The 12,211-nt window shown below is 40.9% G+C and overlaps 1 protein-coding gene across 3 annotated transcripts in view; it reads right to left on the bottom strand.

Annotated features, from left to right (window-relative positions):
- The window catches only part of Lrrc42 (leucine rich repeat containing 42), a 24,379-nt gene that overhangs the window by 1,499 nt on the left and 10,669 nt on the right, over positions 1–12,211 (bottom strand). For all 3 annotated transcript variants that reach the window (XM_005353519.2, XM_013348567.2, XM_026781877.1), the window contains exons 3-7: positions 8,303–8,434; positions 7,134–7,252; positions 5,828–5,916; positions 5,278–5,391; positions 1,343–1,427 (exon numbers count right to left, since the gene is read on the bottom strand). In XM_005353519.2, coding sequence (XP_005353576.1) covers positions 1,343–1,427; positions 5,278–5,391; positions 5,828–5,916; positions 7,134–7,252; positions 8,303–8,434 — 539 coding nt within the window. The remainder of the gene's footprint in view (positions 1–1,342; positions 1,428–5,277; positions 5,392–5,827; positions 5,917–7,133; positions 7,253–8,302; positions 8,435–12,211) is intronic.

Here is a 12,211-nt window from a genome sequence, read left to right on the forward strand (position 1 = left end):
AATTCACCGTTTTAGCCTATCTTCAGAACTTTTCTTTTTTCAAAGCTGGATGAACCAGGGCCTTAAGCATGCCAGGCAAGCATTCTCCCACCAGCCGCAGCCCCTGCCCTCCAGACACTTTATTCCCTCCGTCGCTCTGTGTGTGTGTGTGTGTGTGTGTGTGTGCCACAGAGCATGTACAGAGGTGAGAGGACAACTTTCGGAGTTAGTGCTCCCTTCCACCATGACATCTGGGAGCACCCTCAGGCTGCTAGGTTTGCATGGTAAGCATGTTTACCCAATGAGCCATCTTAGCAGTTCACAGAACTCTTTATCTTGTAGACTAAAAGTCTGTAGCAATTAAACAGTAATCCCCTACTTCCTCCATCCAACCACTATTTTTCAATGACCCCGATGCTCTGGGAAGCTCACAAAGGAACAATCATAACACAGTATTTGTCCTATTGTGACTGCCTTATCTCACATAACACGTCTTCAAGGCTCATTTGTCAAAATGTCCTTACCTTGAAAAAATAAAAAACTTGTATCATTTTTAACTGTATGTATGTATATAAGTATGTATACATGAATGTAGGCACCTGGGAGACCATGTATGTTGGGTCCCTCAGAGGTGGAGCCACCTGGCGTGGCTGCTGAGAACTGAATTCAGGTGCTCTGTGAGAGCAGTGCGCACTCTTAACCACGGGTACATTTCTCTAGCCCAAAACGTCCTTACTTTTTAAGACTGAATCACAATCCCTTGTACATAAATACTGCATTCAGTTCATACATCTGTCTGTTGAAGGGCACTTGGGTTTCATTTCTTTTTTTCTCTAGGTGAGATTGAATCCAGGGCCTTGCCCATGCTAGGTGACCCTTGTCCACTGAACTACAACCCTAGTCCTGCTTCTACCTGTTGGTGACAATCTGTGCTCTGTTTCTTTTGTGCCACTACAAGTCTTCTTTGGGACGAGACAGACAAAGCTAATAAAAAGCAACTTTTCTGATGGTGGTGTTTACACTGTAGGCGACATTGAGGGAATGATTTGTCTTAATGGTCATAAATAAGACAATACTATTACAATTAATTTTCCCACAGAGAGAAGACAGGCTATTTTCTTTCTGTGTTTTTTGTTTGTTTGTTTTGTTTTGTTTTTTTGAGACAGTGTTTTTCTGTGTAGCTTTGGAGCCTGTCCTGGAACTAGCTCTGTAGACCAGGCTGGCCTTGAACTCACAGAGAGTCTCCTGCCTCTGCCTCCCAAGTGCTGGGATTAAAAGCGTGCGCCACCACTGCCCGGACAGGCTGAGTGTTTTAAGAGTATAAAACCTAAGAGCAAAAACTCCAAAACAAAGAATTCCTCACAGAAGCACTGGGCTGACTTCCGAGGCTCCGCATCTTTCCGCTGCCGCACAGCTTCCACGCTCACTCGCTCCCACTGCAGAACGATCTAAAAGGAATTTGGAAGATTTGAACCCAAACAAAAATTTGCAGTTTTAATCTCAAACTTTCTCCGTTCCCCTTGGTCTCTTCCCTTTTTTTCTCCTCTTTTTTTTAAACCGGGGAGGAAAGCACTATACTTTTGAGCTAGTCTTTACTCCCTTTCTTGAAACACAAACCCATTGATAAATTTGGTTTCTAAGAATCAAGTCAGACCGGACACGCAAATATGACAATCTATGTATGTGTGTGATGCAGGTCAGACTGCTGAGCCCACTCCTGCCCGGTTCCACTCTTGTTCTAAACTAGGAATCAACTGCACGAACTGCCCATCTTTAAACTGAACACTAACGTCTAAAATCTTGGTTATATTACTTTTAACATACCCCCAGACCCTTCTTATGCCTTGAAATGAATCTGTAATAGCTCATCTCGTCTATGTGTGCAGAATGCCCACATTTCTGTATTCTCATAGCACGTCAATTTCTATTTTTTAAAGATTTATTTATTAATTATCTATAAGCGTTTTGTCTGCATGTATGCTGCAGGCCAAAAGAGGGCACCAGATCTCATTACAGATGGCTGTGAGTCACCATGTGGTTGCTGGGAATTGAACTCAGGACCTCTGGAAAAGCAGTCAGTGCTCTTAACCTCTGAATCATCTTTCCAGCCCCTCAATTACTATTTTTAACTGTTACAAATGTAATTTTACTTATTAGCTATTGCTAATTCTTTAGAAATTTGACTGAATATAAAACATACATGACAAAATGAAAACTAAATGATCATTTCAGCATATCTTGAGTAACAAGGACTTTGCATCTAATATTTCTTAGTAATGCAATGCAATGATGATGACCACAAACGAGGAAAAACACTTGCAGATAAAGAGCAGTCCAAGCATTAAGAATACAGACCTACACTCGGGAGGCAGAGGCAGGCAGATCTCTGTGAGTTCAAGACCAGCCTGGTCTACAGAGCTAGTTCCAGGACAGGCTCCAAAGCCGCAGAGAAACCCTGTCTCGAAAAACCAAAAGAATACAGACCTAGCATGGTGGAGTACAACTGTAGTTCCAGAACTGTGAATTTGAGCTCATCTTAGGATACACAGTGAGACTTACAATACAAATAAAACCACAAGTAATAATAGCACATTTACTAGGCAGAGGGCCCTTACCTCTGGATTTAATTTCTGAATCTTGACATGTTACATAGAGCTTAGTAATGGAATAAGTCACAGGGATGTTAAAGAATTGCATGAAGGGTCTATCACTGTCTATCATGGAGAAAGTACTTGGAATATATTGGTTATGGACCCTTCAATATTTCCTGGTTATAGAAAATGGGTACTAGTCCAAGGGAAAGCCAAGATGGACTAAATCAATTTTGTGATTTAGTAGGAAATAAAGACATGATCCTTCCACTAACAGAAACAGAAGGGCTAACAGAAAAAGAAAGCAAGTTTGGATAAACCGACTTTGAGGTGCCAGGAAGAAACTTGTAGATAATATTTGGGAATATATACGTTTTCTGATAGATGTGAGACATTCTTTCAGGACACTGAGAAACCTAAGATCACCAGGGGAGTAGAGGTGTAAATGAGAAAAGAAAGGAGGAATCAGCTAAGAGAGAAAAACCCTGAGGTCTGCATGTTTATATTAAGTCACATAAAGGCTATCTGGCAGCTTCCAGAGACACTTAAGTACAGATGTGGAGGCTAAAACCAGATCGCAAGGAAGGCAGCAAAGAGGGACAAGAGCTAAGAACACTGGGGTGGACAGACTCACTCGAATAAGGATAACTGACATTTCCATACAGATCGCCATCACCATCAGAAAGTAACACTGGGGATATGGTGGTGAGGAAGCAAGGGAATATAATACATGTGACACAGGAAGCTGAAGGCCTTCAGGAATAGGACTGAAAGAAAAAAATAAACAAGGGCTGACCACTGGAATACACTGGCATAGTTATTTCCTTTAGAAAGGAGGGAAGTAGAGTATGATTGGAAAAGTAGAGGAAATTTGGAGAGAGAAAAGGAAGTGGGCTCCTGTTAGACAGCTTCCCTCTTCAGGGATGGGTCAGGCTGGAGTTCCCATAGAAGATTAACAGGAGGATGGAAAGTACTCTCTGAAGCCCTGGAGGTCCCGGGTGATGGCAGGAAGCTATGCTGGCCCAGTCAATTACTTTGAGGTCACAGTGTTAGGTGTTTTATTTGATCTGTACTAAACCCAAAGAGAAATCCTGTTTTTGCTATTGGGTTTATGAGGCATAACTCTCAAATCTCAGTCTCTGACTCCACAACCTATGTTCTTTCCACCATGACACTTGCTACCAACTTATAGAAAGTCCTGGCAAGAGCATCCCACATGTGTCCAAGTCTTCTAGATGCACCTGGGATGCAACCTGGGTTCCACTCTAGTAATTACTGCATCGTGCCCAGTCTGGAGCCAGCTTCAAGTGCTTCTGAAACACTTGACATAGGTCTATCTTCTTATCTACAGGAGGTGATGATATTTTCAGGCAGCTGGACAGGTTCACCATCATGCCTTCTGGTTTAAAGCCAGGGAGAGACTCAGGACAAAGTCTTCCACGTTTCCACCAGGAAACAACTGTTAAGTGTCTGAAGGGGAAAGGTGCCCACACAGGTGAACTGCCATCTACCTGGTACTTTCTGACTTTCTATTCAAGGCTGTACTTTACCAATCTGGACAAGGGCATTATGAAATCAAGAGAGTCAAAGTCCAGGTCTTTCACTGGCAAACGTCAAGAGAGAAAAAGACCAAGAGACTCCTTTCTAAGGCTATGGAAAAAGAAGTCCAAAAGAAAGGGAAGAGTCAGATTTGAACCCTTTACAGTGTGTGGCACCAGCTAATTCTCTGTGGAGTGTAGTACACTGTTAAAAAAAACAATCAGATCAGATCTTATTTTATTTTTTGCATAGCAAGCCATAATTTACTTATTTCCTGAATCATTTGTAGAATAAGACAGCATTCTAGGCATGGCACCCAGTCTATCAACCAAAGCAGGGAATATTAAGATCTGACATCCATGAATGAGGAAAATGTAGTACATTTACACAACGGAGTACTACACAGCAGAAAAAATAATGACATTTTGATATTTGCAGGCAAATGGATGGAGCTAGAAAACATATTTGTGAAGAACAGAAAAGCAGAAGAATCTCACACTTGCCAGATTTATATGTAAACATTAGCCCGAGGCAAACACGCCCCCTAAGGGGGTTGGGCTATCCCTACAAATATTAAGTGAGGTAACTCAGACTCAGAAAGACAAATATCATAAGAACTCACTCATAAGTGGCTTTTTTTTTTTTTTTTTTGGTTTTTCGAGACAGGATTTCTCTGTGGCTTTGGAGCCTGTCCTGGAACTAGCTCTGTAGACCAGGCTGGTCTCGAACTCACAGAGATCCACCTGCCTCTGCCTCCCAAGTGCTGGGATTAAAGGCGTGCGCCACCACCGCCCGGCTCATAAGTGGCTTTTAAACATAAAGAAAGAAAACCAGCCTACAATTCACAATCCCAGAAAACCTAGAAAACAATGAGGACCCTAAGAGAGACATGGATCTAATCTACATGGGAAGTAGAAAAAGATAAGATCTCCTGAGTAAATTTGGAGCAACTCAACCATGAGAGAGAGTTGAAGGGGAGAGGCGGGAGCAGAGAAAAACATATAACTCATTAAAATCCAGTACTACATAAGTAGATGGGTCTGTAACAGTCTATCACCAATGCTGACTGAGGTGAAGGCTACAACTAAGCCAAAAGAATATTAAAAGGATTAATGTTTATTCAATTTTTAGAATAAAAATGAACACTGTAGTGAAAAGTCTGGAGTACCTGGTCAGCCCATCCCTCTGTTTTGCAGTTACTATGATCAAATTCCTTCAAAGGCACTTTGGAGTGAACAAGGCCTATATGTGTCTGGAGCTTGTCCTTGACAGCTTTGATATCCTAGGGAGGGAGAAACACCAAAGACGTGAATACATTCTCCAATTCTTACTTGCTGTTAGTAGCAAAGCCCACCATAAATTAAGTGTGGTGGTACCTGTAATTTCAACACCAGGGAGACTAAGGCAATGGATTATGAATTCCAAACCAGCCCGGGCTATCCAATGAAACCAAAACACCAAAACAGCTGGGCATGGTGACCTGGGCCTGTGATTCCAGTATTCTAATAAGGTAAGGATTGCTGTAAATTTGAGGCCAGCCTGGGCTACATGGGAAATTCAAGTCCAGGAAAGGCTACATAGTAATACTGTATCTCAAAAAAGCAAAACAAAACCAAAAAAAGGCCATCATAAATAATATCTCTTTCTAAACACCAATTAACAAAATCAAAGTACCAAATCATAAATTCTGTAAAAATGAAAGAAACCAAAAGCCTTACCTTTAGTCCTGTACCTGATATATCTAAGCAGTTTAGTTTTCTAAAAGAAAATAGGTATCCAATTCCAGCATCTGTGATCTCAGGGTTACCTAGATGTCAAAAATAAGGCAGCATTCTGTCATAACTGTTGGTAAAACCCCCATAGTAAACTCAGAAAAAAAAATATCCAGACAATAATAAGCTATAATGTACAGTGGGTGAACTCTGCAGAGCAAATTCTTACAACACGAAGAAGCCACACTAGACCCTTCATGGCTCCAACTGCCTAGGCCTTGGATGGGCAGAAAGATGTATGATCAAGCAGTAATCCCAAACAACTCCAGTGGGGCTGCGTGAAACAAATGAAATGGTTCGTACCTCTGTGCATCACCATTCACCTCTGAAGCAAAGGCATGTGTTTAGTTTGAAAAGACTTTCCAAGGGACTTACAAAGGGACTATCATTCCGCGTACTATCTTGTGTTTTTCCAGAAGCTTTTCTTACATATTACTTTCTCACATCAGAGAATGCTGCTTTAGCCATTTCCTCTAGGAATGCTACACACAGTGCCAGCTATACAGCAGATGCTCAAAAAGTATTTACCAAATAGGTAACTTCCCTGGGAAGTACGCCAGGGGATTCAATAACATTACTGTGCAGAGGCCAAATCCAAGGCACAGAGAAGTCAAGTAACTTGCCCAAGGGCACAAAGCCGTCATCTTCTCTTGCCTCGCAGTTTCTACTCACTGGGAACCAACCCACCTTGCCACAGATGGTGTTGTTGGACTCTCAAACTGCTGACTTTACCACCGGAGTCAATGGATCTGGCTATTTTTTTTTTCCTTTTTTTTGATATAGGGTTTCTTGTGTAACCACCCTGGCAGTCCTGGAACTCACTCTGTAGACCAGGTTGGCCTTGAAATCACAGAGATCCACCTGTGGTGGAATTAAAGGCACGTGCCACCACCGCCCAGAGAATCTGGGTAATCTAAAATTACCACAAGAGTGGATTTATTCAGCTTCTTGTTAGATAAATACTGATGAAAAGAACCTAAATGACAGGTGCCATGGACCAGTGACTCAAAGTACAGCAAATATCCTTATATATGCTCTTAAATTGGCGATACACTGAATGGCAGGGGAAATCTGAAAAGCCTTTTACTCCCTGTAGAAAGTGGTGATAAGACGCTCAAGGCACTGGGTCAGGAGTCAAGAGCCTCTGGCTTCAGTCCCGTCACTAGGCTACTGTGGCTCCTAGAAGGTCAGCTGCCTTTTATCCTCTCAAATGAGAGGGATGATGACCCTAAAGCCATTCCCCATAACTTACATGATAAATCTAACAGCGTTAGGTTCTCAAGGCCTCTTTTCATCACTCTTACTGGTGCTGTCATTTTCCGAATGCCGGCATCAGATAAGCAATTATCCTTCAAGTGGAGTTGAGTTACACTAGAGAAACAAAGTCCACAAAAAGTATTACTTAAATACTGTGTTTAGATATTTCACTTAAAAACAAAATATTACCGCTTCTAAATATTATAAGTCTACCCAAATCCTACTAAGCTGTTGTTCTGTTTTAACTATCCTTTCCTGCTGCTGCTGTTCTTGAACTTTAAATTTCTTAAAATAATTTTTTTTAAGATTTATTTATTTATTATGTATGCAGCATCCTGTCTGCAAGTATACCTGCAGGCCAGAAAAGGGCACCAGGTCTCATTATGGTTGCTGAGAATTGAACTCAGGACCTCTGGAAGAATAGCTAGTGCTCTTACCTCTGAGCCATCTCTCCAGCCCCCTTAAAATAAATTTTTTATGTACCATGTTTTGCTTGCATGCATGTCTGTGCACCATGTGTATACCTGGTACCTGAGGAAGCTAGAAGAAGGCATAAAATCCTTTGGAACTGGAATTATAGACAACTGTGAACCACCATGAGGGTGCTGGGAACTGAACCTAGGTCCTCTCCAAGAGCAGCAAGTGCTCTTAACCACTGAGCCATCTTTCCAGTCCCAAATTTTTGTTACATGTATTTAGTTTTGTGTGTGGACAGTGCGAGGGATAGATATACCATGGTGAAAGTGTGGGGGTCAGAGGACAGCTGTGGGAATTGGTTCTCTCAACCATAAGGGTTCTGGGAATTGAGCTCAGCTCATCAGGCTTGGTGACAAGTGACTTTACCCAATGAGACAGGTTTCCAGCCACAATTTTTTATCTCTTGCTATAATAAACTAGGAATGGACAAATATGGAACAACATTTTTTAGTCCTGATGGTTTCAATTACTACAGGTGAAGTAAAGGTTAATCAGAAAAAAAAGAACAAATCAATTCTAAGAGTTATCCAATCTATATTGCTATATCAAGTAAACAAAGGTTCAAAAGATTTTAGAAAAACAATTATTAAATAAATACAGGAAACTAAGTTGCATTCCTTAAGATGATCCCACTGGCTCATCCTTTTAAAAATAAAACAATTATTTAAAGCGACAGTGGGCTAGTACCTAGACAGGGCCTCATTGGTGAGATGTTCTAGAAGTTCATGTTCATCGCCAAGCTTGCAACAGGAAAGATCCAGGCGAGTCAGCTCCCGGAAAGACTTGATTTCTTCAAGTTTTTCTGCAATCACCAAATACCTGTGCGGTGTGGAGAGCAATCAAGAGCTTATCTTATCTTTTAGAACTTCTGATTTGTGGCCTTGTGGCACAAAGAACGTGCCACAATCCCAGAGTACCATGAAATTAGCTCACATCCCTGACACTGTATCACATGAGCAGGACTAATTAATACATACCTCAAAAAGCTTGGTGCACGATGGTGGGACAAACATTATAAATAAAGAGAAGTGCATGACAAAGGCAAGCCACAAGAAAAAACATCCAGTTTGTAATTGTAATTAGTCAGACCTTAGTGGTAGTGCTGGGATTTCCCCTGGAAATTTCCAAACTCTTTAGTACACTCAAAATTTCAATTACTCATTTTTTTTGAGGAAGGGTCACACTCTGTAATCTAGGCTCACCTTGAACGCATAAATCTCCTGCCTCAATTACAGGCATGAGCCCAAGCTTTGATCTACATATACTCTAAAATATTTCAAAAGTTATCTAGCAGATCACATTTTATCTTCCTACCAACACTTAAGTCAGCGCCTGTTCACACCACTGGAGCTCTGTTACCCTAACTATCCAGAAAGTATGTGGCAGCATGACTCTCATTTGGATGCTTACTAAGACAAACTATGAGCATGAGTGATTTAATGACAGTGGAGCACCTTGCCAAGTGGTTATCAGGAAGCATCAGGGAGGCCTCTGGAGAGGAAAGGAGATCAAGATGGCATTTCACAGTCTGGCTGGGCTCTGCCCTGCCTTCTAGTTGTCCATTTATTTCTAATGAGGTCAGTGGGGAAAAAAAATAAAAGGGATTAGGTGTGACAGAAACAGAGAAGAGGTTTCTAAGATACTAGGGTAGCTTGACAGTGCCAAGAGCATCTATTTCTCATATACTTTCCTTTTGGAGGCCTGGAAGTTTCTACAGCAGAAGAGTATGCTAGGGTTAGTGAGAGTAAAGCTCTCTTACTCAGCAGGATCTTAACTGCCAAAAACAGGATGGATACTCAGAAGGGCAAACTCTTTCCTTCCTATAGCCAACTGAAATTATTGGTATTCAAATGGACCTACTAGGTAGACAGTTGGAGGTACTGAGACCCTCTTTAAATTGAAAAGTTTAAGCTGCCAGCGACTGCTCAGCTGGGGATACAAGCAAGCATTACTTACTCAGACTACTGTGGCTGCACTGTAAATAAAGCTGTTTTCTACCTTCCAATCACAGTACTGAAGTATGTTAAGGGGGATTTAGGGGATTACTGGTAATTAGAGAAAAGAAAACACACATCGTTTGATCAATTACCAAAACATTTTCAGTAATTCTGAAATAAGGGTGAAGGACGTAACGCTGTGTAATGTGATTAAGAAACATTATGGAACTCAAGGCTCAGACATTCTAGGCACAGGCAGTACTAAATGTTAATCTAGGATACAAAGGCTCCAGATTCTCGTTTGCAGCTAGTATTCCAATGACCTTCAGGCCCAAACATTAGAAAAACAATACAACACACACACACATTTTAGTGTCACACAGACCTGAGTTTGAATTCTTTTTACTGTTTTGTGGGGGGAGACGCAGAGAGAGACACACACAGAGATGGGGGTGGTGGGAGAATGAGGAGTTGGTTAGCTGTCAGGCTTGTATCATTGGGAGTTAAGTGCCTTTCCTTACACAATGTGCCTTCCTGCCAGCCCCAGTTTCTATTTTAACAGCTTCAATTACTTGCTCAATCATTTAACCCTTCTTTTTTTTTTTTTTTTTTTTGGTTTTTCGAGACAGGGTTTCTCTGTGGCTTTGGAGCCTGTCCTGGAACTAGCTCTGTAGACCAGGCTGGTCTCGATCATTTAACCCTTCTGAGCTTCAATTTTTACAGCTATAAGACTGCATCTTCCCATTCTTTCTTTTTTCCAGAATTATCTTTAAATAGTGGTGGTTATAACTACTTGATTAACATAGGAAGATATTTTTAGGAAGACACACTTGCTCTCTGTGACCACCATTGGACTAAAGTACGAGGGAGGAGTCTTGTCTAGCTGGAGCACAGCTGTGAAGACACTGGCTTCTCCTGTTGGCACACAGCTTCTGGTCCTGACATAAGACCACAAATAAATGTCTCACCTGCCTGATTATCTTATTTTCAATTATTTTCTCAGAGTCCTTCCTCCTGGCCTGGCCCCTTTGGTGTTGGTACATCCTCTGCCACAGCAGCCCTGGGTTGAAAACACATCCCCACAGCCCTGGTCTCTAAATGTTCTTCTGGGTAGTCAAAAGAGAGGGTCTAGATCACAACTGAAACTCACTTGTACCTGAATAAAAATGCCAAGTTTGGAATTGCTTTAACAAAACATAATCAAAAGATTATGTTGAAAATGTTCCCTATATTTTATTATAAACATAATACATGATCATAAAGTAAATGGGGGAGAGACTAAGAAACTACAGAAAGTACAAAGAAAAATAAAACCAATTGCAATATTCCCACATAGATATTAGAGGTTCTTTTTTTTTAACAACATACAAAAATATTTTTAAAACAAAATTTTGGATTAAAATGGGAAAAAAAAATTAAGTCACCCCAAATTACCTTGAATTCAATCATTAGTACTACAAAATTATTGTTGCCGGGCGGTGGTGGCACACGCCTTTAATCCTAGCACTCGGGAGGCAGAGGCAGGCAGATCTTTGTGAGTTCGAGGCCAGCCTGGTCTACAAGAGCTAGTTCTAGGACAGGCTCCAAAGCTACAGAGAAACCATGTCTCAAAAAAAAAAAAAAAAAAAAAAAAAAAAAAATCCTTGTTTTTTAAAAAAAGGAATCTGGTCAGGTGTGTAGATCACACCTATAATCTCAGCACTTGTCAGTTCGAAGCCAGCCTGGTCTACAAAGTGAGTTTCAGGACAGCCAGGTAGGTTGCAGAGAAACCTTGTTTCAAAAAAAAAAACAAAACCAAAACATGTCCAGCAAAGCATTTGCCATTCATGTCTCAGGACTGAAGTAAAATCCCTAAGGTCCAAGAAATAGCTAACTCAATAAGTTGTTCTCTAATCTCTGTGTGTCATGGCACACCGTACAGGCCACGGTATGCATGTACCTACTCACACATACAATGAAGTTCTTTAAAAAGCCCATCTGCAGCTGGGCATGGTGACACACATCTTTAATCCCAGCACTTGGGAGGCAGAGGCGGGCAGATCTCTGAGTTCAGGACCAGCCTGGTCTACAGAGTGAGTTCCAAGACAGCCAGGGCTATACAGAAAAACCCTGTTTCGGAAAACAAAACAATTAAAAAAACCATCTGCCTAAAAAAATATTTTTTTAAATCGTAGAAATGGGGTTTTGCTCCATAGCTCTCTTTGGCCTTATACTGGCTCTCTAACTTGCCTTAAACTCACTGCAATCTTCCTGTCTCAGCCTCCTGAGTGCTAGAATTATAGGTGTTATTTTTCATCTATCACATTTTGAACATTTTACCACATCATTTAAATTATCTTAAAATATTATCTTAACTTCATTATCTGACTGTACCATAATGTGCTTAACAAATTCTCTAGCTTTCAGCTTCTCACTGCTACAAATAGTGCTACAAAGAATATTGTTATCACATTAGATTGAATAGATTTTTAAAAAATTATTATTATTATTATTTCCTTTTTTGAGACAGAATCCTACAATGCAGCCTGGGCTGTCCTGGAATTCTCTATGTAGCCCAGGATGACCTGGAACTCAGAGAGCCTCTACCTCCTGAGTGTTGGGATTAAAGGTGTGGGCCACCATGTCCAGATTAAGTTATTTTTTTTTTTTTTTGTTTTTT

This window comes from Microtus ochrogaster, chromosome 10 (assembly GCF_000317375.1).
Source record: "Microtus ochrogaster isolate Prairie Vole_2 chromosome 10, MicOch1.0, whole genome shotgun sequence".
Lineage (NCBI taxonomy): Eukaryota > Metazoa > Chordata > Mammalia > Rodentia > Cricetidae > Microtus > Microtus ochrogaster.